We start from the raw sequence: 27,237 nt of genomic DNA on the forward strand, positions 1-27,237 counted from the left end.
AGTTCTTCCGCTGGAGTGGGGAAGCAGAGAGAGAGAGAGAGAGAGAGAGACAGTGGGAAGACTTGTCCAGGCTCCGCTGATGCTGCCTGCCTGTCGCTGCTGGAACTCAGCACCATTTATCCCAGGGAGCCCCCGACCCCCACAGCCTCAGAAAACAGTGGAATGATGAACAATGAGGGCATTTTCCGCAGCTGCCCAGACTCTCCAGCAAGATCCATCCCCCTATGAAAAGAGTGATGATTATTTCACCTCTCTTCTGCCCCCCCCCCCCCTTGCCTTTTTTTTGTTTAAATGCCCTTCTTTCCAAACCCACCAATGAAGCACCCGAGAGGTCGCCTTCTTCCCACCCTCAAATGTCTCAATGTAGTGCGAGAGGGGTTTAAATAAATATCCCATTTTTGCAGGCAGGCAGCTGCTGTGCAATTTCACTTGTCATTTCTCGAGGGGGGAAAAAGGACGAGGTGGTGGTGGGGGGGGTGGGACGCTGGTGGAAAAGTGTTATCGAAATGAATTCTTGTCCCCTTTCTCGTGTGCTGCTGTTGGTTTGCTCTGTGACTGACTGGTTGTATTGCAATGGAGAGCAGTCAGGGATCAAGGTCCCTCTGAAAAATGACATCGGGAACCCCAGCAGGTTCCACAGAGCTGCTGACGAGGCTGGCCGGAGACAAAGTGTCAATTTTATGGACATGATTGATAACCTGAGAGGGAAATCCGGACAGGGATATTATGTGGAGATGACAATAGGGACACCCCCTCAGAAGGTAAGATTCTGCAGCTGTGCTTTAATGTATATAAATCATAATGTTTTACATTCCTGCCCTCCACCCGTCTCTGCATGTACAAAACTGGCATCAATAATGATGTATGTTGTGATCAAGAAAATACTGCGGATGCTGGAATCTCAAACCAAGAACACAGGACGCTGGACAAGTTCAGCAGGTCTGGCAGCATCTGGAGAGGGGACAGAGTTAATGTTTCGAGTCTGTCTGGCTCTTCATCAGAAATGAAGAGAGGGAGAATGTGTTGGATGTTAAACTGTAGCCGGGAGAGACTGCAACAAGATGCAGCAAACTTAAGAACCAAAGACAGATGACCAGGTGTGGGGGACGGAGTGTGGAAAGGGAGGGATTTTTCCTCCTGAGACAAGAAAAGTATGGGATTTATTTTTTTTAATGTTTAAGTTGGAGGAGAAAGGTTGCAATCGAAAGTTGTTTAATTGATATATGTGTTCTGCACTGTAAATTGTATCCAACAATAATGACAATAACATATCCAAATACAGTAACAAAATTGGCTACACTTAATAAGTAACATTCGTAATAAATAATTAATTTAAATCTACTCCAGAAATACCATGGGTTCGATTGTCCGGTTACACTGCGCTAGAAAAGCAGTTTGCTGCGGCGCAAAAGCAGAAGACCCCGCTCTCGGCATCTAAACACAATCTCACGAGACGTAGTGATGTGAATCCCGTCCGTAACGGGCGGAATCACTTTTTGGCAAATCTGCATATTCGGGTGAGGCAGTAAGCCTCATTTTCTTTTTTAAAGGGGCAATTTAACGTGGTCAATCCACCTACCCTGCACATCTTTGGGTTGTGGGAGTGAGACCCACTCAAACACGGTGAGAATATGCAAACTCCACATGGACAGTGACCCGGGGCCGGGATCGAACCAGGGTCCAGTAAGCCTAACTCCAGTGTGCAGATTCCCGAGGTGCTTGAGGCTTTTGAATTCAATCCCTTCACCTCAGGTGCCTTGGGCGAGCACCGTTTGGTCCTGGTCCCCACAAACGGGGACCTGATGGAACGGGGATCTCCAAGGGGATCGGAAGCATCCAGTTGCATGCTCTTTGGGCAGGGTGGTGCCCTGGCACTGCTGGTGCCACCTGAGTACCCTTGCAGTTCAACCCGGGTGTCAGCCTAGCACTGCCAGGTGGCAGGGGCACTGCCAGTGTGCTAGGTTGGCACTGCCAAAATGCTATGCTGGCATTTTTTGCATGTCGCAAATGGTCTGGGTTTGTCCAGCATGGGCGTTAAGGGGGGAGGGGTGTGGGTTTGGGGTGTGGTGGGGGGGGCGGCTGAGGAGGGCGATCGGGGATTCTTTTGGGGGCCTCAGATATGGGTGGCATTTAAAAATGGCGTCCCAATCTTTTGCCATTATAAAAAAACAGGGCTATGAGCAGCCTCGACCGCACGTTCAACACGAATAGCAACGAGTGGCGGGAAACACGTGGCTAAATGCACTCCCTCAGGGACTTTGTTCCCTTTTGGGAAGATTGTGCCCCATGTTTCCCATGTTACAGACCAGTAAATTTTATTTTGAAAGTAGTACATATAGTTTCAACTTGGTTTTCAATTAAAGGTCCAACTTAAATGAAGGATAAGTGTGCATTCTTTTTCCGTGGCATTGTGACATAAAGCGCTTCACAACGTGTCACTGCGTCACTTTCACGTAATACCAACGTGCTTCACTTTTCTCCCTTCCTAAATATTTTTTTCTTCTAATAAAAGGTTTCCAAGAAAATGCCCCTTTAACTGAAAGGCTTCCTTTTTGAAACTAACATAAAATTGACAAATAGATTTGGGAATAATTACACCTCAGTTCCACCCAAAATCAATGTTTGGACCAAGCCAGCAGCCTGCTCATTTCCATTTGTCTTTAAATGCAAAGAGGATTTTTTCAGTTGCTGGAAAAAATCCTTTAGTAACGCTCTTTGGAAATTAGTGTTAAAACAAAATAAATACTGAGCCTGGGTCAGAGGTATAAAAGAGGTTTTGTTCCTTGGATGGGTTAGGGGATAAGCGTGGTACCCAATGCAGAACTCAACCAATATACATCAAAACAGACCAGATTTAACACTTATTGCACTGCCAACCCTTGGGTCTCACAAGAGGCCTCAGGGTTTCTGCGCTGGGAACAGTGTAAAGAAACCAGCCAGCATTCCCATAACTGATTTCTCTGCACTAACCTCTGCTGGGTAGCAAGGAGGTTCGGTTGCATTGCTGTCATCGTTGAACCCAATGTCTCGTATCAAACATGAGGAACATTTAAGTATTGATTTTAATTTGCCTATTTGTTTTCAAAATAATTTGATTAATAATGGAATCAGTGCAAATTTTCCATCTTCTGACTTTTAAAAAAAAGTTAACTCAGAAGTTCCTTAAACTTATTTTCTTTACAAAAAATGATCTCCACCTATCTCCACCAAACCCTATATATCCAGTTTACAATTTAGGAATCTATGTTGAATATTGTTAGTTTAGGAGGGACTTTTTGTGTGGGCTTTGTAGTCATAAATTTAACACTATAATATCTAGGTGTTGAAAACTTCTTAGTAGTTGGGGACAGAAGTTTTGGCTTAATAGTCTTGAAATTAATCAATGACCTTTATTCAGTTTGCTTCTGGCTAAACCAAGGTCATTTCACTCAATCCTCACAGAGCAATATTGCAAAATGTCGACGTGTGAGTTAATATTTGACATTTTTGCTGCATCACAGAATTGAATACCACTTAAAGGCATGAATATGCATCCAATTATTGCCTTAATTGTTTTCATTTGGATGAGATGGGACAGTGCTGTCTGTTTTTAACCACTTGATTTTACATGAATTCAGCCTATATCAATGGAATGAAAGATTCTCTTCTGAGGACTCTTATGTAAAATGAAATTCAAAAATCTGTAAGTGCAGGCAGTTTTATCTCCTGACTCCCAAAGCCTGTCCACCATCTGCAAATCGCATACCAGAAGTGATGGAATACTCTGCCTCGCTTGGATGAATGCAGCCCCAACAATACTCAAGAAGTTTGACATCATTCAGGACAAAGCAGCCCACTTGATCGGCACCCCATCCACTATCTTAAGCATTCACTCCCTCCACCACTGAAACATAGTGGCAGCAGTGTGTTCCATCTACAAGATGTGCTGCAGAAACTCATCAAGGCTTCTTCAACAGCACCTCGAAACCAGAAACTCCATCAGCTAGAAGAACGTGGGTTACAGACAGATTGGACATCACCATCTGCAACCTCCCGACCAAGTCATAAAACATTCTGATTTGAGAATTTATCGCTCTACCTTCACTGCCGCTCGGTCAAAATCTTGGAACTTGGGGGCAGCACGGTGGCGCAGTGGTTAGCACTGCTGCCTCATGGCGCCAAGGTCCCAGGTTCAATCCCAGCTCTGAGTCACTGTCCGTGTGAAGTTTGCACATTCTCCCCGTATTTGCGTGGGTTTCGCCCTCACAGCCCAAAAGATGTACAGGGTAGGTGGATTGGCCATGCTAAATTGCCCCTTAATTGGGAAAAAAATGAATTGGGCACTCCATTTTTTTTTTGTAAATTAAAAATCCTGCAACTTCCTCCCCAACAGAATTGCAACAGTTCAAGAAGGCGGCACACCTTGAGCCCTTAAGGGCTTTAAGGATGGATAATATATACTGGTACCCACATTCCAGGAACAACATACTTTTGCACTGACATACATGCCAATAAACAGTGCTTCACGCCAACATCACCATTTTGGACAGACCGTGTTTAAGCTTTGCTGACAAGTAAATGTGGGCCACACGTAGTCCTTAATAATTGTATTCCAACGAAACTCCTGCTATTAATGGAAGGAGTCCCACTGTTGCATCTTGTAGGTGTGAATTTCCATGAAAATGGAAGGTTCTGTCTATAACCTGCAGTAGTTTGGATCCATGTAAGAACGCAAACTCCAAGGGAGTGCTTTCGAGACTGGAAAAGAGCTTGAATAGGTGACACAGCAGAGTGTCAGCCGGAATGGGAAGAGTGGGAAAAGAGTGGCACCAAGTCAGTGGAGGGAAAGAGCGCGAAGTTAATTTGATAGACAAGTTGGAGGGTGAAGACTGGGCAGCTTGAATATAGATTGGGGTGCCCCTGAATTAGGTGGAGAAGCAGAGAAACACCAGATTGGGTTGAGAATAGAACCAAAAAAGAGAGCAGTACGGACTGAGAATCTGGGGTTGGTCTTTCTAAGGGTGAAAATTTGTATGGATTAGGGTACGGTTCACTTTTCTGCCCAGTGCAGCTGTGCTGGGTGGTCCTAACTGTAGCGTATGGATGATAACTGAATGCAGAGAGCAACGCATCAATGACGCAGCCCAATTTTCCATTCATTCACTTAAAATAGACTGAAAGAAAACTGCCAGCTCCTTCACTTGCAGGAATATCTTCTCGCCTGATTTCCTAAACATTGCACACAATAAATACAGCCAGGCAAAATAAGTAACAAGTGCTTATGGACTGCAGCAGGATGGTCGAACATTAGAGATCCGTCAATTGTTGAGGTAACTCTTGTGACAGTGTTCAAAATCAAAATGGCATTCTTATTTTTCATTTTTTAGATTAAGAATCTGGAAATTGTCAAATGAAAACACACTTGAATTAATAGTAAATTAATTTAACGTAAAGGCTGATTCTTCGACATTGTTCATCTCTTTCTCAACCTCAGGCATTTGCCTCTGAAAACTTCATCTATGTCTTTGACAACCTCTAGACATGAATATTTGAATGCTTACCCCACCCTCCACAAATTTCAACCCAGGCTAAGCACTTAGCACACTGGGCTAAATCGCTGGCTTTTAAAGCAGACCAAGGCAGGCCAACAGCACGGTTCGATTCCCGTACCGGCCTCCCCGAGCAGGTGCCGGAATGTGGCGACTAGGGGCTTTTCACAGTAACTTCATTTGAAGCCTACTTGTGCCAATAAGCGATTTTCATTTCATTTCATTTCATAGCTTCTGTGGAGAGTTAGTGTTTCAGGCCAATCAGAATGGGGAAAGGTTAGCGATGTGATGGGTGAGAGAAGGGGTAGGTGGGTGGGACATGGACAAAAGGAAGTGTTCGTGTGAATATCAGGAGAGGTTGAAAGACAGGAGAGTTACAGCCAAGGGGAATGGTGCTGAGGCAAGGAAAGGAACAAAGAAAATATATGTCCAGTAACTGCCCACTGAGAGCAAAATAAGAGGAAAACTGGAACATGCAAAGACAATGATACAGATGTGGATAAGATATTATGGTTGAACTCAATGTGGAATCCAGAAGGCACGAAAGTGCCCAATTGATGGCTGAGGTGCTTTTCCTAATGCTTACGTCGCGCTTCATTGGAACAGATCCACAGGCCGAGGACAGAGATGCCCACCCGAGAGCAAGGTGGAGAATTAAAATGCCTGGCCCCCGGCGGCTCGGGTCATACTTAGAACATAGAACATAGAACATAGAACAGTACAGCACAGAACAGGCCCTTCGGCCCTCAATGTTGTGCCGGGCCATGATCACCCTACTCAAACCCACGCATCCACCCTATACCCGTAACCCAACAACCCACCCTTAACCTTACTTTTATTAGGACACTACGGGCAATTTAGCATGGCCAATCCACCTAACCCGCACATCTTTCGACTGTGGGAGGAAACCGGAGCATCCGGAGGAAACCCACGCACACAGGGGGAGGACGTGCAGACTCCACACAGACAGTGACCCAGCCGGGAATCGAACCTGGGACCCTGGAACTGTGAAGCATTTATGCTAACCACCATGCTACCCTGCTGCCCCTGACTGCTTACAGACTGAATAGGATCATAGAATCCCCAGAGGGCAGAAGGAGGCCATTCAGCCCATCATGTCGGCACCGACCCTCAAAGAGCACCCTACCTCGGCCCCCTCCCTGCCCTATACCTGTAACCCGACCTAATAATCGCTTATTGTCACAAGTAGGCTTCAATGAAATTATTGTGAAAAGTCCCTAGTCGTCACCTTCCGGCACCTGTTCGGGGAGGCTGGAACGGGAATTGAACCCACGCTGCAGTTCTTGTTCTGCATTACAAGCTAGCTGTCTTAGTCCACTGTACTAAACCAGCCCTAACCTGCACATCTTTGGACACCAAGGGGCATTTTAGCTTGGCCAGTCCAACCTGCATGTCTTTGGACAGTGGTCACCCAGTGTGTGCCTGCTTCCCCCAGTGTAAAGGTGTGTACACTGTGAACAGCGAAGGCAGTGGACGAAATGAGAAGAAATGCATGTAAAACTCTGCCTCACATGGAAGGAGTGTTTGGGCTCTTGGATGGTGAGGCGAGAGGAGGAGAGAAAAGGACAAGTGTTACAATTCCTGCATTGGCACGGAAAAGTTCCGTGGAAAAAGGACAGTGTGTATCACGGAGGGAACAGTCCCTTTGAAATACCAAATACATCATCCCCTCCTCTCTGGTTACTGCTGAAACAGAACAGATAAGGCAGATTGGGAGAAACGATTTATACTAGTTGGGAGTCTAGGTCCAGGGGCCATAATCTAAAAATTGAAGCTCGACCTTTCAGGAGTGAAATTAAGAAACATATCTTGAGGCAAAGGGTGGTAGAAGTTCGGAACTCCCTTCTGCACATGGAGATTAATGCTAGATCTATTAACTTAAAATTGAGATTGTTAATATTTTGTGTATTAAATGTATGGAGGGATATGAGGCAAAGGTGGTTGTATGGGGTTAGGTCACAGATCAACCACACTTTCAGTGAGTAGCGGAATAGTTTAAACAAGCTAAATTGCCCCCTCTTGTTCTTATGTTTGTGTGATATTTCCTTCCTATGTAACGATGGCTAGTGAGTGTTAGTTGTCTATGCAACTCAGGACAGCATAAGATCAGAGGACACTGGAAAAACGCACCAGGTCTGCCAGCATCTATTAGGAGAGAAACATGTAATGATATGTATAGTACCAGTGTAGTAAAGGGTTAACATCTGAAACTATGTGTAAATCAAACACTAGAGGTGTTACTAATTCACTGTACATAAGTCAGCATCTCTGGGAATTCTGGGAGAAGCTGAAGAGAGCACGATGAGAGCAGAGTGAGAATTGAATAAAGAGACATAGCACGAGGTCAAGTCATAGTGTAGTTTCATAGTCAGATGAAATATTGATTGTTGTACCACAGATTCAATATCATTAGTTTAGTACCTGTAACTCAGTAGAGTTTACGAACTTCATTTAGTTCATAGAATTTACAGTGCAGAAAGAGGCCATTTGGCCCATCGAGTCTGCACCGGCCCTTACAAATAGTGCCCTACTGAAGCCCCTGAATCTACCCTACACCCGTAACCCCAGTTAACATTTTTTGGACACTAAGGGCAATTTAGCATGGCCAATCCACCTAACTCGCACATCTTTGGGCTGTGGGAGGAAACCGGAGCACCCAAAGGAAACCCACGCAGACACGGGGAGAACTTGCAGACTCCGCACAGACAGTGACCCAGCCGGGAAATAAACCTGGGACCCTGGAGCTGTGAAGCAACTGTGCTAACCACTATGCTACCATGCTGTTCATGTATAATAAATTGATTAGTGTATAATAAATTTGTTTTGATTCAAATTTCTTTTTATATTCTTTGTCAACACTACATATCTGGCTATCTTGGAGGAAAAGGCAAGGAATATAACAAAACAGAGTTAATTTTTCGAGTCCTTTGACTCTTTGTCAGAACCAAGCTTGGTCTTGTCTGTACAGAACACTCGCACACTTTCTAATTTGGAAGTCCAGTCTGGGTTTAGTGGCAGGATTCCGTGGGATGTATGGAATGCCTAGCTTTCTGTACCCTGGAGAACTCGCGGAATTTCTGAGATAAGCAAACTCAATCAATTTGACCAGGATTCAAACGTTGGCCTTCCAGGTCTAGCCAGCTCACTCACTCAGTGCTATTGACAATATCAGCCGCCATCTTGAATTTGCATTGCAATCATCAGGATTGTTTTAAATGGGAGCATTAGACATGGTGTAATGCATATCATCGCTCCGTAATCAATCTAATCCTACTTCCCCTGCAACTCCTAAAAATCAACCTCCTCGATTGTATTTCACTACATAAAAGACTTTGACCGTTTGCATCATTCCAAAGAATTAGCTGCACTCCCAGAAGTTAGCCTGTTTAAAGCAAATAAATATTCATTACTCATAGATTTCTGGGTGACCTTTCAACAGAACTGTATGTCCTCTTGGAAATCCCCTATGTACACAGCTGAATAAATATTCAGCTTGCGATCAAAGTATTGCTAAGGTTTTTTTTAATAAGTAAGGTAAGGCGGTAGCTGGCGAGCAGATCTATAATGATCTGTTAATTCTGTTTGTCAGGCTCTGTCTTTAATTGAAATATCTGGGGGATGGATCACAGTGCAGAACAACACCAAAATGCAGGAAAAATATATGAGTCTAATTGGGAAGCGCAGATTAAACAAGATCAGGTTTGGGGGCTTTAGATTGTAGGTCGAAGGGAAGGCTGAGAAATTTGAGGTTTTCTACAATCCTGGATAAGTGTAAGCAAAGAGTTAAAGGCAGAGCAAAGCATCTTGACTTCAGCACATTGGGAATGCAGAAAGAACGACGGAGATTTGGAATGGAACATTTGGAACTTAGAAGCCAAGGAGGAGCAATGACCCTGTAGTGTGGGTAGCACGGTAGCACAGTGGTTAGCATTGTTGCTTCACAGCGCCATGGTCCCGGCTTGGGTGACTGTCTGTGCGGAGTCTGCACGTTCTCCCCGTGTCTGCGTGGGTTTCCTCCAGGGTTTCCTCCCACAAGTCCCGAAAAATGTGCTGTTAGGTGAATTGGGCATTCTGAATTCTCCCTCTGTGTACCCGAACGGCGCCCGAGTGTGGCGATTAGGGGCTTTTCACAGTTAACTTGATTGTAGTATTAATGTAAGCCTACTTGTGACAATAAATATTATTTATTTATTTATTTATTGGCAAAACTGAGTAACACAACTCTATGGCATGGCAGCGATAACAACAACTGGCATTTAGATAGTAACTGTACGTCTGTAACATCCTCCAGTCTAGAGAATAATAATGTTTATTAGTGTCACAAATAAGCTTACATTAACACTGCAATGAAGTTACTGTGAAAATCCCCTAGTCGCCGCACTCCAGCACCTATTCGGGTACACTGAGGGCAATGGGGTGGAGTGGGGAAAAACACAGGGATCAGTAGCCAATTCGGGAATCTTCAGTAAAGTTCCCCTCAATAATGGGTGATCAGGCAAATCCCAGGAAGTTCCAGATCCATGTGTTGTTTTCTGGAAATTTCTAGGGCTAGTCACTCTGACTGCAAGGAAGTCCCTGGGAATAGGCAATGGGAATAAGAAGACTGTTACTTTCCTGTCAGCCACAATCACCACCTTGTCAGTTTTGTGCAGTGTTAAATGCTGCACTTACTTTTTAGCAGGCCAGTGATTCAGCTACAATACTGCGAGGCAGTTTGTCCCCGGCAGCACTCTCTGGGCACCTAACAATCTTCTCACTCTCCAGAATCTAATGATGACATTCCACCTTTCATGCTGAAATCCATGGCCCGATATTAAACCAACCCCCAGCCTCTGCAACCCCTTCCCCTAAGTACACTCAACATTTTTAAGGTTCCCTTGAGAGCCATGAGAAGAATATGTTCCTCTCTTCCCCTAAGGAAAGTTTCGGCTGTGACACCACCACGCGCCTAACCCCAAACCTTCTTTCAAACATGATCCTCACTAATGTCCCATCTGGACAGCACTTACATTGATATAGTTCCTTTGACATTGTCAAATGTCCAACGGTTCTTTGCAGGAACAGTATCAGATGGAACTTACCACATGGACTTCAATGGTTCAAAATGGCAGCTCGCCACCACCTTCTCAAGTGCCTCGCCAGCAATGCCCACATCCCATGAATTAATTTTTTAAAAAATTGATATTGCGCCATGTAAGGAGATAATGGAACAGGTGACCAAAAGCCTGGTTGGGTAAGTAGATTTTAAGGAAGCAAGAGAGGTGGAAAGATTTAGAGAGGAATTCTAGAGCTTTGGCTGGTCAGCTGAAGGCACAGCTGCCAATGGCCGAGAGAGGAAAATTGGGGCGGCACAAGATGCCAGAATTATCGGTGCGGTATGTTAGTTGTGTTAAGGTACACAGATGAGTACTTAGCACACTTGTAAAGGTATACTGCTGGGTCACTGAGTATTGGATAGGACGCAGGCAGCTGTAATGTAAATAAAGGAACTATCAAGAAAAGGAATTGTGTCTAGTTTCACATTTCACCATCTGACTTGGAATCATTCCATCAGTGGGAATGTGGAACTCATTCATGGATGGAATGGATGAGGTGAGTCGCATTGATGTATTTCAGGACAAGTTAGTTAAGCACATGAGGGAGAAAGGAACATGCTGATGGATGAGATGAAGGAGGATCCTGTGGAGCAGAAACACCGCTGTGAAACAGTTTGACCAACTGGCCTATTTCGAGGCTCTATGCTCTACGTAATGGAGAGCTAATATTCTGGCTTCAAATAGAGGAAGGAAGCTGGCTGTCACACCAGCTCTCCAATGGCAAACAGCCCGGTTGCATTCAAAGACCTTTAAATCAGCCCCGATGCTTTGCATCATGTAAAAATAGCTGAGTCCACAGAATTTGTACCTCGCGTTTCTGAACGATCGCTCATTGTAAGTTCATGAGCAGCACCTCCGTTCGCACACTCTGCAACATGGAAAAAGAAGTATAGATAAGACTTTGGCTTTAACATTTCTCTTCGTGCTCATTAAAATGCCCCAGGCTAACATTTTTCCAATTCCTGCACCATCTATCCTGTGGCCTTTTCAAGTGAGAGTATTAATGAGTTGCTAAGTGAGGACAGTGTGTGCCGTGGGCGCATGCTTTTTCATTAGCTGGGCTGAAACTGTGCAATTCCGTTTCACAAAGGATCCGTACAGCCGTCAGACAGAGAAGATGTCATCCTATTATTTTGATTATCAGTACTCCCTCAATCAACAGCACAAAAAAAAAGATTATTTGGTCATTCATCTATTGTTTGTAGGATCTAATGGTGTACAAGTTGGCTATCTCATTTTTCTACACAGTATATGCACTCCAAAAAAAAACGTGAAGACATTGTGAGAATGTGATTTTGAATATTGTAAATACAAATGCAAGGTTGAATTTTTTTAAATTAACAAAGTCTCGTATTCTCAGCAAGTTCAGTATTTGGATGTATATATGTTAAGATCTCTCCTATGGTTCAATCTGCTGCTAAAACCTTCAACCATACTTTTTGTTACCTCTAAAATTTAATCTTCCAGTCATCTCCTGGCTAATCCACCATGTTCTACACCATGTACACGTGATGTCATCCTAAACCCCTGCTGCTTCTGTCCTATTTCATACCAAGTCCTATTTATCTATTATCTCACTGTGCTCTCTAACCTACATTGTCTCCTGGTTAAACAGTGCCTCAGTTTTAAATTTCCCATCTCTGTTTTCGAATCCCTCAATGGCCTCACTCACCCTTACTTCCGTAATCTCCTCCAGCCCCACAGCCCTCCAAGATCTCTGAGCCCCTCTAATTCTGGCCTCTTTGCACATTCCTGATTTTAATCTCTCCACTGTTGGTGGGCCATTCCTCCAGTTGCTTAAATCTTAAACTCTGGGATTCCCTCCTTGCCTCCATACCTCTTTTCTCCTTTCAGGCGTTCCTTGAAGTCTACCTCTTCGACCAAGCTTTTGGTCACCTGGCTTAATATCCCCTCGTGTGTCTCAGTGTCAAATTTTACTCCTTGTGAAGCGCCTTGGGATGTTTTGCAACATTACAAGTATTATATTAATTATTTTGTTGTTGAAAAAAACAATCAACCATGTGCCTGCATTTGCACTTTTCCAAGTCACGTCGTGGTGGTGTCCAAAATTTTATTCCGGAGTGTAGCATTATTTACAAAAACCCTACCTTCCTCCAACTCTCCTCACCTCCTCCACCTCGCACGCACACACAAAGGCTCCGTGAGTAGAAGGCTGAAAATCATGGCCAAGTGTCTGGATTATGATGGATGTCCTTTTCTTAGAGATTCAAGCACATTTCTTGAAGGTGAAGTGTCCTGAAGATAAATACTTGAAGGGGGAAATGGTTTGCAAAGAGAAAGAGCTGGGAGAGTGCGACTAATTAAATAGCTCAATCAAAAAGCCAGCACAGGTATAGTGGCTGTATCTGTTCTATGATTCCACAAGATTGGACGTCAGTTTTGATCTTATTAGGCATTTGGTATTACGGGCATTTTACCTGTGACAACAGTAATCCGAACCACATTTAGCTTGGAACTCCAGTTGCTCAGCAGTGATTGAACACAGAACCATCTGCATCCAAAAGTAAATTCACGGTTGCTAAGCACCATGGAAATGCTCTCTTTCATCACTCCATGTTCCAGCATTTCATTACACAACATTTGGTGTACTGTGCACAGTTCTGGTTGATATTTTCTAAAAAGGATATGGAGGCACTGGCAAAGGTGCAAAGGAAATTTACAAAAACGATGCCAGCACTGCGAGGTTATAATTGTCAGGGAAGATTGAACCGCCTGCGACGTTTGTCTGTAGAAAAGGGGTTGGCCGACGGTGGCCTGGCAGAGGTCTTTAAGACTATGAAAGGTTTTTGATAGGGTAGGGATGGAGAAAGCGTTTCGCACTTGAGGAAGGGAAAAGAACTAGGGACCATAAATAACAGATCATCACTAATAAATTGAATAGGGAATTCAGGAGAAACGTCTTTAGGCAGTGAGTGGTTGGAATGCAGAACACGATATCACAAGGGGTAATAGAGGTGAGCAGCGTAGGTGCACTTAAAGATGTGAGGAAAAAGAAGGAGATGTTGAAGGGTTAGGTGAAGAAACATGGGAGGGGATCCATCTGGAGCGTGAACACCAGCACGGACTTGTTGGGCAGAATGGCCTGTTTTTGCGCTGTTAATATTATGTAATACATTATTGCTTTGCTGATTAACATTCACAAAACAAGAAGGATGTGCTCAATTCCACAGCTCGAATATCCTTAAGTTAAAGATCTCATGACGCTGTTTGAAGATGGATGTCAGAATTCTTCCCAGTGGTTTGGTGGGGGGGGGGAGGCGGTGGCATAGTGGTATTGTCATTCGACTAGCAATCCTGAAAACCAGGGTAATGCTCTGGGGACCTGGGTTCAAATCCCGCCACGGCAGATTGCGAAATCAATAAAAATCTGGAATTAAAAGTCTAATTGGATTGGATTTGTGATGACCCATTGTTGATTGTTGACTGGTTCACTAATGTCCCTTCAGGGAAGATAATCTGCCGTCCTTACCCAGCCTGGCCTACATGTGACTCCAGATCCACAGCAATGTGGTTGACTCTTAAATTCCCCCAGGAAGCGATTCTGTTCAAGGGCAATGGGCAACAGCCGCTGACCTAATCAGTGATGTCCACATCCCATGAATGAATTTTTTTAAAAGTTCACCTCTCAAGCAACCGCAAAAAAGAAATCAGTACGGGAAACACGGTAGCATGGTGGTTAGCATAAATGCTTCACAGCTCCAGGGTCCCAGGTTCGATTCCCGGCTGGGTCATTGTCTGTGCGGAGTCTGCACGTCCTCCCCGTGTGTGCGTGGGTTTCCTCCGGGTGCTCCGGTTTCCTCCCACAGTCCAAAGATGTGCGGGTTAGGTGGATTGGCCATGCTAAATTGCCCGTAGTGTCCTAAAAGGTTAGGGGGGGGGGTTGTTGGGTTACGGGTATAGGGTGGATACGTGGGTTTGAGTAGGGTGATCATTGTTCGGCACAACATTGAGGGCCGAAGGGCCTGTTCTGTGCTGTACTGTTCTATGTTCTATCTCGTTATTTAACTTATCGCTGCTTGTGAAATCTTGCTGCGCTCACAACAGATGCAATCCTTACTTAGATAATAACAACAACTGCACGTCAAAACTGTGAAGCTGTGAAATAATTAGGGATTTCCTCAGGATGTGAGAAGGGCTGTATGAAGGCACATCTTTCCTTCCTCCCTCTCTCAATTCAACTCGTTTTGGGTACACAAGGTTTTTTTTTATTTTTCCACTTAAGCGGCAATTCAGCATGGCCAATCCATGTACCCTGCACATCTTTGGGTTGTGGGGGTGAGACTCATGCAGACACCGGGGGAATGTGCAAATGGGGGTACAGAGGTATGATGGTTATGTTATTGCTTAGATGCAAAATCCAGGAAACATAATTCAAATTCCGTCAGTGCAGTCTTGCGGATTTGAATTCATTTTTTCTTTAAATTTCAAAAATAAAAAGCCAGCATCGATAGAACATACAGTGCAGAAGGAGGCCATTTGGCCCATCGAGTCTGCACCGACCCACTTAAGCCCTCACTTTCACCCCATCCCCATAACCCAATAACCCCCCCCCCCCCAACCTTTTTGGTCACTAGGGGCAATTTATCATGGCCAATCCACCTAACCTGCACGTCTTTGGACTGTGGGAGGAAACCGTAGCACCCGGAGGAAACCCACGCAGACACAGGGAGAACGTGCAGACTCCGCACAGACGGCGACCCAGTGGGGAATCGAACCTGGGACCCTGGCGCTGAGAAGACACAGTGCTATTCACTTGTGCTACCGTGCTGCCCAATGAAATTGTGCTCCCCAGAAGAAAATGAAATATCATGCACGGCAAAATAAATTATATCGGACTCTTGTGGAATTCCAATTTCTTCATTAATGCTCTTTAGGGGGATGGAGGTCTGTTGATCTCGCTGGGTCTGGGCCTATTTGTGACTCCAGGCCCACACCAATGTGGTTGACGCTGAACGATCCTCTGAAGTAGGCTTGATAAGCCACTACTAACAGTGATTCAAAAGGAATGCCCACCACCATCTACAGAGGGGCAACTGGGGACGGGTGATATATTCCAACCTTGCCAATGACGTTCACATCCCGAGAACTAATATATCAAAAAAATATAGCATTAGGTTAGAGTACAGGTGGTTACAGGCTAATCACTGGCAGGGGAGCCAATTCAGATGACGAATTAGGGGCCAGACACATGAAGCGTATTGTCTGAAGTGCAATTTTTTCTCCATGTACTGGAATCGATACACTAAATAAACCCGATGACAACACTGACAATTTCTGTTGCAAGAAAGCTTGCAAAAAAAATAAAATCTCCAGAGTTGAATAGACAAAAACCTTCAGAGTATGATTAAGAATAGGCTGCAGATATGTATTGTACATACCCTTCTTCAAAATCCTTGATTAACCGGGGAGATTTGTATTTGTAACCTAATGATGTTTCTATCAGGTGCTCTGCAGCTTCAAGGATAGATAATAATAGTCTTTATAATAATCTTTATTGGCACGAGTAGAATTACATTAACACTGCAATGAAGTTACTGTGAAAATCCCCTCGTCGCCACATTCCGGTGCCTGTTCGGGTACACAGAGGGAGAATTCAGAATGTCCAATTCACCTAACAAGCACATCTTTCGGGACTTGTGGGCGGAAACCAGAGCACCCGGAGGAAACCCACACAGACACGGGGAGAACATGCACACTCCGCACAGACAGTGAATCCAAGCTAACCACTGTGCTACTGTGCTGCCCAAGGTAGTGCTCTGAGGAAATGAAAATGAAAAAATGAAAATCGCTTATTATCATAAGTAGACTTCAAATGAAGTTACTGTGAAAAGCCCCTAGTCGCCACATTCCGGCGCTTGTTCGGGGAGGCTGGTACGGGAATTAAACCGTGCTGCTAGCCTGCCTTGGTCTGCTCTAAAAGCCCAGTGTGCTAAACTGCCCCAGAGCAGTGCTACTGCCTGATGACCCGTATAGATCTGGTGGCGTCATGGTTAAGTTACTGGATTAGGACTCCGGAGGACTGGACTGTGGATCTCAAATAGGTTGACTACATGCCTGAACCCGGAGCAGGCTCGAAGGGCCGAATGGCCTACTGCTCCAGTTTTCGTGTTCCTTTAGGCCAGTGTTGCAGCTTTCTAATCACCAGCTGTTGTAGACCTTGCTCAGGGGAAAGTTCCGCAGATATACAATTAAGACATAGACACAGAACATACATTGCAGAAGAAGGCCATTCGGCCCATCGAGTCTGCACCGACCCACTTAAGCCCTCACGTTTACCCTAACCCCGTAACCCAATAATCCCTCCTAACCTTTTTGGCCACTAAGGGCAATTTACCACGGCCAATCCAACTAACCTGCACGTCTTTGGTCTGTGGGAGGAAACCGGAGCACCCGGAGGAAATCCACGCAGACACAGGGAGAACCTGCAGACTCCGCACAGACAGTGATTCAGCTGGGAATCAAACCTCGGATCCTGGCTCTGTGAAGCCACAGTGCTAACCACTTGTGCTTCCCCTATAAAATGAAGTTACAAGTCATTAGTTTCAAACAAATGAAAAACCAGGATACTGGGAACCCAAGGCGAATATAAAACTACCTTTACTAAAAATATTTTAGCCATATCTAAATACAATTGCACGTAGAATTAAATAGCAGACTGTTTCTGATGCACACAAGCTACCTGCTCAATTACTCCTTGTTATAGCGAGTTCCACTTTCTCACTAATCTGCAGCTAAAGGACTTTCTCATAAATTCCTATTGAGGACACTTGGATGTCAGAGTCACCGAACCATCTATAATGATTAATGATTTCGCCTCCAAATCTTGTGTGCAAATTGTAACCAAGTTATTAGCCCATTTAAAGTAAACCCAGTAATGACTTTATGAAAACATCACATATTGCAGTTTGACAGGATTGCATTAATTGATGCACCCAGAGCAATTTCCATCCCTAACGAGCAAGAACTTTAGCAGACGATTTATGTCCCATGACGAGGATGACCTAATACTCCGTACACAGGAGGGAAATAAAAACGAAACTACTATTTGATTTGCAGACTGCAGGTTAGAAGAATCTTTCCCCTTCAGGTTTGTACCATATACTGTGTTGCCTTTCACCTCTGAGAAGGCTTTTGTGAACACAGCCCAGTCCATCACACGCACCTACCTCCAATCCATTGACTCCATCTACACCTCCCGCTGCTTGGGGAAAGCGGGCAGCATAATCAAAGACCCCTCACACCTGGCTTACTCACTCTTCCAACTTCTTCCATCGGGCAGGAGATACAGAAGTCTGAGAACACTCACAAACAGACTCAAAAACAGCTTCTTCCCCGCTGTTACCAGACTCCTAAACGACTCTCTTATGGACTGACCTCATTGACACTACACCTTGTATGCTTCACACGATGCCGATGTTATGTAGTTACATTGTACACCATGTGTTGTCCTATTATGCATTTTCTTTTATTTCCTTTTCTTTTCATGTACTTAATGATCTATTGAGCTGCTCGCAGAAAAATACTTTTCACTGTACCTCGGTACACGTGACAATAAACAAAATCCATCCAATGAAAAGTGCTATATGAACACCAGTTTTGTTCTTTATGTAACTATTGGTAAGAATTGGTCCAAGGATGGTGATTAGAAACCTACGGAAGGTCACGAATCCCAGAACGTGGATGGGTCCATTGTCAGGAGAGCTAATGTGAGTTGGACAGCGCCCCAAATTTAATGTTTCTTTGTTTTCTGCATAGTTAAAGAAACAGACTCTTTAGCTTCTCAGTTCCAAGTGGTGCATTACCATAATTGAACAAACAATTGAGAAAAACATAGAAACAAGGAGCAGTAGATCATTCGAACCTACTCCATGATTCAATATGATCGTGGCTAATCCTCTATCTCAGTGCCATATTCCTGCTTTCTCCCCATACCCCTTGGTGCCATTAAAATCTAATAAATTATCTTTCTCTTTCTTGAATACATTCAGTGACTTGGCCTCCACAGCCTTCTGTGGTGGAGAATTCCACAGGTTCACCACCCTTGGGAGTGAAGAAATCTTACCTCATCTCAGTCCCAAATCGTCGACCCCATATCCTAAGACTTGCCTCCTCTGGTCCCAGATTCCCCAACCAGGGAAAACATCCTCCTTGTATCTAGTCTGTCCAGGCCTGTTAGAATTTTATATGTTTCAATCAGATCTCCTCACATGCTGGAATGAAGAGCTTGTCGTATGAGGAACGGTTGAGGACTCTGGGTCTGTACTCGTTGGAGTTTAGAAGAATGAGGGGGGATCTTATTGAAACTTACAGGATACTGCGTGGCCTGGATAGAGTGGACATGGAGAGAATGTTTCCACTTGTAGGAGAAACTAGAACCAGAGGACACCATCTCAGACTACAGAGACGATTCTTTAAAACGGAGATTAGGAGGAATTTGTTCAGCCAGAGGGTGGTGAATCTGTGGAACTCTTTGTCACAGAAGGCTGTGGAGGCCAAATCACTGAGTGTCTTTAAGACAGAGATAGATAGGTTTTTGATCAATAAGGGGATCAGGGGTTATGGGGAGAAGACGGGAAAATGGGGATGAAAAAAATATCAGCCATGATTGAATGGCGGAGCAGAATCGATGGGCCGAGTGGCCTAATTCTGCTCCCATGTCTTATGGTCTTATGCTTCTAAACTCTAGTGAAAACAGGCCCAGTCGAAACAACCCCTCCTCACAGGACGGTCCCACAAACCCTGCTGCCAGCCGAGTAAATCTCCGCTGAGTTCCCTCTACGACAAGTAAGGTGCTTGAGTATTCATAGATTTAATAGGAATCAGTGCAAATTCATTGAGAGAGTAGACAGACCAGAAAAACTAGCAGATTTGCCTCAGGTTATGAGATGTGATTAATATCCTGGAGTTTTTTTTCGATTTATGATGTGGTTTAGGTAAAAGTCCAAAAAAAATGTTTTTAACTCTCGATGGTTTAGTTGTGACGGGAGGTTAGTCACAGAAGGGCTGGATTTGACTCTTGTGTGAGAATGTCACAAAGGATATGTGACAAGAATGAATCAGAGCAGCAGGACTGACACCTGTCCCTGTGAGAAGCTGCAACCTTGGTGCGTTTTCCCGGGGACAAGGGTCATTATCTGTGCAACATAGCAATAACATCCAAAAGATGTGGCCAGCTACCTAGAACATGGGCCATTCAGTCCCTCAAGCATGTTCTCCCATTGAAATCATGGTGAATTTACAGCGCAGAAGGAGGCCATTCGGCCCATCAAGTCTGCACCGGCTCTTGGAAAGAGCACCCCACTCAAGCGCACACCTCCCTATTCCCGTAAAACAGTAACCCCACCTTAGCTAAGAGCAATTTAGCTTGGCCAGTCCACCTAACCTACACATCTTTGGACTGTGGGAGGAAACCGGAGCATCCGGAGGAAACTCATGAGGAGAACGTGCAGACTCCGCACAGACAGTGACCCAAGCCGGGAATCGACCCAAGCCTGGAGCTGTGAAGCAACTGTGCTCACCACTATGCTACTGTGCTGCCCTCAAGAAAGGAATGTAAAGGAATTAAATTAAAAGGATCTAATCATCCATGGGCAAAGGGATAAATGGAACTTGATGCTACCTTGGGTACGGGGGGTTCAAATTTTGGGGGCAATTCATGGGCACTTTTACGAACAGTAGTGTTTTACTCCTTGACAATTTTTAAAAACTGAATTAAAATTTTCAAGCTAACATGGTGGGATTTATTTGTCCAGGCACGTAACCATGACAGTATGTGGATCCGTTTGTGCAGTACTGCCCAGGCTGCCTCTTTCCCTCACCTGACCCACCTAAACGTGACAATACCTTTTGTCTCGTTTCCCTACTTTCTACCTTTGTAATGTCCACCCCCTAAAACCATCTGGTGGACTGTAATAGGCCAGGAGTACTGGCAGTTATGACCCCAATCTCTACAAAATGAATGAAAAGGTCTTAATGACCAGCAAACAGATAACTTATTTTGAGCCTGTCAGAGGTTGCCACCTAGAAAGCTGTAGCTCCTGCTCCCTACAGAGAACCTATGCCCCTTTAAGATCAATTCCATTTGCTGACCCTTGTTCCTTACTCCATGGTACTCTTATCAATACAAAATCTATTGCCTGCAGGCTCGAACATTTCTAAAAAAGTCACCATTCCACTGCCCAGTCTGTGCAAAAATGTCCCCAATTTCAGTCCTGAGCCTCTTAGCTCCAGTGTTTCTGACCAATTTCTCTTCCCGAAGCAGTAAAATGAAAAGAAAAACTGATTTACCAAAGAATCCCTATAGTGCCATTCGGCCCATCAAATCTGTACCGACCCTCTGAAAGGCCACCAGACCTCCGCCCACTCCCCCCCGTCCTATCCCCAAAACCCTACCTATCCTGCACATCTTTGGACTGCATGAGGAAACTGGAGTACCCAAGGAAACCCACGCAGACACAGGAAAAACATCCAAACTCCTCGTAGACAGGCCCCCCCCAACGCCGGAATTGAACCTGGGTCCCTGGTGCCGTGAGGCAGCAGTGCGAACCAACTTTGCTAACTGGGGATGAACTGAGTGCTGTTTGTGCGATCTTGTTGTGCGGGCAGCACGGTAGCACAAGTGGATAGCACTGTGGCTTCACATCGCCAGGGTCCCAGGTTCGATTCCCCGCTGGGTCACTTTCTGTGCTGAGTCTGCACATTCTCCCCATGTCTGCGTGGGTTTCCTCCGGGTGCTCAGGTTTCCTCTCACAGTCCAAAGACATGCAGGTTAGGTGGATTGGCCATGATAAATTGCCCTTAGTGTCCAAAAGGGTTTGGAGGGGTTATTGAGTTACGTGGATAGGGTGGAAGTGAGGGCTTAAATGGGTCGGTGCAGACTCGATGGGCCGAATGGCCTCCTTCTGCACTGTATGTTCTATGTTCATAATGCATGCATGACAATAGTTGGTGCACTATCTAAAGCGCGTTGAAACATTTCTGGCAGAGGTGATGAGGCACTTTATATGGTGTCCCTAATTTCTTTAGTGTCATAAAGCTGATTACTTTGTGCTGTTGTAAAATTGCAAGACTGGAAAATCTACTGAGGCAAAGTGATAGATGGGTGGTGGTGACAGTATGAACAATTAAAAGACAAATCCTTTGTCATCATAAGGAAATGAAAATTATCCCTTAACGGAAAGAATATATTTTTTTCTGAGTGGTTTGCCCACCTCAGTGATTCAGGCTCAAGAACAAGTAAGAGACAGAATAATTAGCTTGATACTCATTTGCATATCTTGGGTGGAATTTTCCCATAGAATGACAACGTGTCAAGTTCTGACTAAAAACTGACAGAAACAGCCAGCTTTTCTCTCCAGATCTTCTGACACAAAGAAAAATGCGGGGGGGGGGGGGGGGGGGGGGGCAGGCAGGCAGTGGTTTTCCCCATCTTGGACCCCCTGACCTCCCCCCCACCCCCTTTTGGTAGTGCCAAGCTAACAGTGCCAGGGCACTGCCCTGCCATGTCCCTGACCACCTGGAGTCTACACTGATCTCCCCACCTCCAGGATGGTCACATGGTCATCTTGCGTGCTGCAGATTGTGATGCCACGCTAGCAGGTGAGGGGGGCACGGAGCATTCAACAAACCCGGAAGGTAAAAGGTGTTCATATCTATTTAAATTGATGGTAATCGGGTTCATGCCCTCACTGGGCGTGAACCGGATTACATCTCCGGCAGGGGGCAGAGAAGATCTCATTCCAAAATCACCCTGGTGCAAATCCTGTTATGGACCTCTCGCAAGGGTTAGTAGCCATAACGGGATTTGTGTCTGGGGCAAACGGAGCAGGAAAATCGCCCCCCTCATAGAATCATAGAATTTACAGTGCAGAAGGAGGCCATTCGGCCCATTGAGTCTGCACCGGCCTTTGGAAAGAGTACCCTGCTTAAGCCCACACTTCCAACCTATCCCCGTAACCCAGTTACCCCATCTAACCTTTTTTATTTTGGACACTAAGGGGCAATTTATCAAGGCCAATCCACCGAACCGGCACATCTTTGGACTGTGGGAGGAAACCGGAGCACTCGGAGGAAACCCACACAGACACGGGGCGAAAGTGCAAATTCCACACAGACAGTGAACCAAGCCGGGAATCGACCTAGGACTCTGGAGCTGTGAAGCAACAGTGCTAACCACTGTGCTGCCGTGCAGCCCTTGTTTCTTTTTGTCCATTTATAGGATTGGCCCTTTTGCAGTCCAGAAGCCTCAGTGCTCAGAGGAGGTGCAGAGGGGTAATCACGTCTTTCCCTCATTCCTGACGCAGCCACGATGGGTCGAGTGGCCTCCTTCTATGATATACTTTGTGACGGTCAGCTGAAATGCTCTGTGTGAGAATTAGGGCAGTCGAGAGAGATTCAATGGGCCACATGGCCTTCGCTTGACAGGGACAGTATGGTGGGTGCGCTTTTTCACGTCCCACACTTATTGCTAACCGAGTCTGTGCCAATTTGGGCATCTAATGGACAATAAAGGGCTATTCGGCCCATTGATGGTGATTCCTCTGGTATCTTAATTCTACCTTGAAGCCTTACCTTAGAATGATAGAATTATAGAATCACAGATTCCTACAGTGCAGAAGGAGGCCATTCAGCCCATCAAGTCTGCACCAAGCCTCAAACGGCCCCCCACCCAGGCCCATGCCCCCATCCTATCCTTGTAACCCCACATTTCTCTACGGACACAAAGTGGCAATGCAGCATGATCAGTGCACCTAACCAGCACATCTTTGTACTCTGGGAGGAAACCGGAGCACCTGGAGGAAACCCAGGCAGATACGGGGAGAACATGCAAACTCCACGTAGTCACCCAAGTCCGGAATCAAACCCGAGGTCCCTGGCGCTGTGCAGCAGCAGTGCTAGCCACTGTGCCACCATGAGACCCTTTTAATAACTTCCGACATCGGATCACTGTCTGTGTGGAGTCTGCACATTCTCCCCATGTCTGCGTGGGCTTCCTCCAGGTGCTCGGGTTTCCTCCCACAGTCCAAAGATGTGCAGGTTAGGTGGATTGGCAATGATAAATTTTCCCCTTGGATTGGGCTCGCAGGAATAAGGTGGTGGATTGGGCCTAGGTAGGGTGGTCTTTCTAAGGGTTGATGCAGGTTCAATGGGCCGAATGGCCATCTTCTGCACTGTAGGGATTATCTGGTTCCATGATTCTAGGAACTGTATAATCTCTGAACTAGATTTGAACAGTCCTGGTGTTTGGGGTATGACTGTCAAGTCTCATAAACGTCACAAAATACCACGGGCATATTTTAGTGTCCACAGATAGGGTTACTGGAACCCATTTGAAAAAGACTCTCTTACTGATTTACCTGAGACTTTATATGATCTCAGTGGTAACCTGTGCTCTGATTCTCAGGCCTTCACCTAAACAGCTCAATTAGTTAAAATGCGGACATCCACCTATTTATATACACATTGATTCCTATCACGTGGGGAAAAAAACCTACAATCGTCTTCAAAGCATCCGGTTACTGGTGCCTGTAACCATGGTGAATGTTGCAGAGTTGACACTAGTTGATCAGGATCAAAGTAAGCAGTCTGCTCGATCGTTTGTATCTGAACGTCAGGAGTGCGACTAAATCTCAGTTTCGAGTTGATGGTCAGGGGCCCCTGTGGTTTGTGATTTCATCCAGGGGGCCTGGTTGAGCTGCCTCCCATCTTGCATCAGCAATCCCTGACCCAGCCTCACGCCATTTTGACCCAATTGCTTTTCTGTATCGCTAGGACTTCAGCCAAGTGGAGTGGAGGGTGTGTCAAATTCTTGTCCCGCTAAAGGGAGTAAAACACCTCCAGATTTGTGCTCATTTAACCTTGGGTGAGGTCTGGGCAGAGCTTTTGATCTGTGTGACAGTCGGTGAGTTTGTGGGTTGGCGGGGTAGGAATGACTTGAAGCGATTAAGTGAAGAGCAGCAGAAAGTCTCAAAATCTCCATTTCTTTCCCTGCCAGTTTGACGTTAGCGTGGCCGATTCCTTGTTTTAAAAGAGTACCCAATTCATTTTTTCCAATTAAGGGGCAAATTAGCGTGCCAATCCACCTAGCCTGCACATCTTTGGGTTGTGGGGGCAAAACCCAAGCAAACACAGGGAGAATGTGCAATCTCCACACGGATAGTGACCCAGAGCCGAGATCGAAACTGGGACCTCAGCGCCGTGAGGCAGCAGTGCTAACCACTCGGCACCGTGCTGCCCAGCGTGGTTGATTCCTGAGCCAAAGCCAGCCGCTGACTGTCCCAAATATTGACTTGCCAGATTTATTAATGAACCTGTTTTAAAAAGTGAGCACCTGCGGCAATTCGAATCAGTGCACCTGACAGCTTTTGCATTGGGCTTGCCACCACCTGTGCAAGACCCATCTTCGAAGAGTCGTAAACCCATGGAATTCCTTCCCTTATCCTTTCCGGGATTCCGCATTCTTCTTCTCTGAAACTCATTAAAGCTCACTCATCGACACTCACTGAAACTCTATCCTTGTGGGCCCATTTGTGGCTCCGCGTCAAATTTTGTGTGGTAATGCACCTCGGAAACATCTTGGGATGCTTTGCTACGTTAACGGTACAACATAAATGCAAATATTGTGCTTGAAGCAGCCAACCTTCGTTCTCCCCCCCCCCCCCCCCCCCCCCAACTCCCACCCCCACCCCCTTGCAACATGAATAGTAATGTGCATGTATTCGCTTCAGTCTGGGCTTTTTCCAATAATCTACTGGCATCAAAACACAAAGCAGCAGTGTGCAGAGCTGCTAAGTGTGTTCTTTAATCATGGGATCACATTGAGATATCCTGTTTGAGTAAACTAACCGCTTTCTCTTTCTGTACCAGCTGAACATTCTGGTGGACACTGGTAGCAGTAACTTTGCTGTTGGTGCAGCGGCCCATCCATTCCTGAAGAGATACTATCGCCGCAATCTGTGAGTATAACCTCTTTATGTACACTCACAGGAGCTCAAGCTGCATTCGCAGGCAATGTAGCTTCCTCCCCACCCTTCTCCCAGACCAAGCCAATAACTTCTTGAGGCCACAGGAGCAGGAAAAGGGGAAATAACAGACAGCAAAATGGTCGGGGAAAATATATTCTTGCATTGGAGGAGCGCATAGATCTGGGTTCAACATAGGTGGTAGGAGCAGAAGTCGGCAAATCAGCACTTTGAGCCTGTTCCGCCATTCAATCAGATCACCGCTGATCTCATACTGGGCTCAAATCCACCTCCCTACCTGTTCCCCATATCCCTTTGACCCATTTTCTATCAGAAATGTATCTACTTATTTAAACCATTTAATGATTCAGACTTCACCGCACTATGGGGCAGCGAGTTCCACAAATTTACCACCCTCTGCGAGAAGTAGTTCCTCCTCATCTCAGTTTTAAATCTGCCTATCAACCTATATCTCTGACCTCTCGTTCTGGATTGCCCCACAAGGGGGAACATCTGGTCTATGTTTACTCTATCAATTCCTTTTAGTATTTTATGTACCTCGATCAGATCCCCTCTCATCCTTCCAAATTCCAGCGAGTATAAGCCCAAACTGTTTAATCCCGCCTCGTACGTCAACCCTTTCATCCCTGGAGTCAATCTGATGAACCTCCTCTGAACTGCCTCCAATGCCACCACGTCCTTCCTCAAATAAGGAGACCAAAACTGGACACAATACTCCAGATGTAATCTCACCAACCTCTTTTGCAGTAAATGCTAAAATTCCATTTGCCATTCTTATTACATTTTGCACCTGCATACCGACTTTCTGCAATTCATGAACAAAGACACCCAGATTCCTCTGGCCAGACACATTTTGAATCTGTTTTCCACTTAGATAATACTTTGCCTTTCTATTTTTTTTGGACAAATAGGATAACCTCACACTTATCCACATTAAACTCCATCTGCCAAATTCTAGCCCAATCTCCTAGCCTATCTATAACCATCTGTAAAATCTGTATCTTATCTTCATTGCCTGCTTTCCCACCTAATTTAGTATCATCTGAAAATGTTGCGGTGTTACACTCATACCATCATAGAATCCCTACCATTCGGGGAAGCCATTCGGCCCATCAAGTCTGCACAACCTTCTGAAAGAGCACCCTACCTACCCCACCCCTATCACTGTAACCCGATAACCCCTCCTAACCTTTTCACGCTCTATCCCTGCTTGCAGATCATTTATAAAGATTGTAAAGAATTGAGGTCCGAGGACTGACCCCTGCAGCATCCCGCCAGTTACAGTTCGGCAGCCACAGAAGGACCCATTTATCCCGACCTTCTGCTTTCTGTCAGTCAGCCAATCCTCAATCCAGTCTAATACCCTATCCCAATCCCTTGCGACCTCACCATCTCGGTCAGTCTTTTATGCGACACCTTGTCAAATGGTTTCTAGAAACATTAACCTGGGCCAACAATTTCTTCTCATCAACCGAGCCCAAGAGCTGGGAAGCAAAGAGAATGGCTCAACGGCCCTTAATGGGCTGTTCCATTCAAGTCTGCCCATCTGGGAGACTGCCCCTTCAGCGACCAACCTGAAAAGGGTAAAAT

The 27,237-nt window shown here is 45.4% G+C and overlaps 1 protein-coding gene across 1 annotated transcript in view; it reads left to right on the plus strand.

The window, feature by feature from the left end:
• The first annotated feature begins 506 nt into the window (after positions 1 to 506).
• bace1 (beta-secretase 1) overlaps positions 507 to 27,237 on the plus strand; it is a 121,833-nt gene continuing 95,102 nt past the window's right edge. The window contains exons 1-2 of the mRNA XM_038778490.1: positions 507 to 761; positions 25,532 to 25,620. Of these exons, the coding sequence (XP_038634418.1) occupies positions 507 to 761; positions 25,532 to 25,620 (344 nt within the window). The remainder of the gene's footprint in view (positions 762 to 25,531; positions 25,621 to 27,237) is intronic.

The sequence above is a fragment of the Scyliorhinus canicula genome, chromosome 19, assembly GCF_902713615.1.
Source record: "Scyliorhinus canicula chromosome 19, sScyCan1.1, whole genome shotgun sequence".
NCBI lineage: Eukaryota > Metazoa > Chordata > Chondrichthyes > Carcharhiniformes > Scyliorhinidae > Scyliorhinus > Scyliorhinus canicula.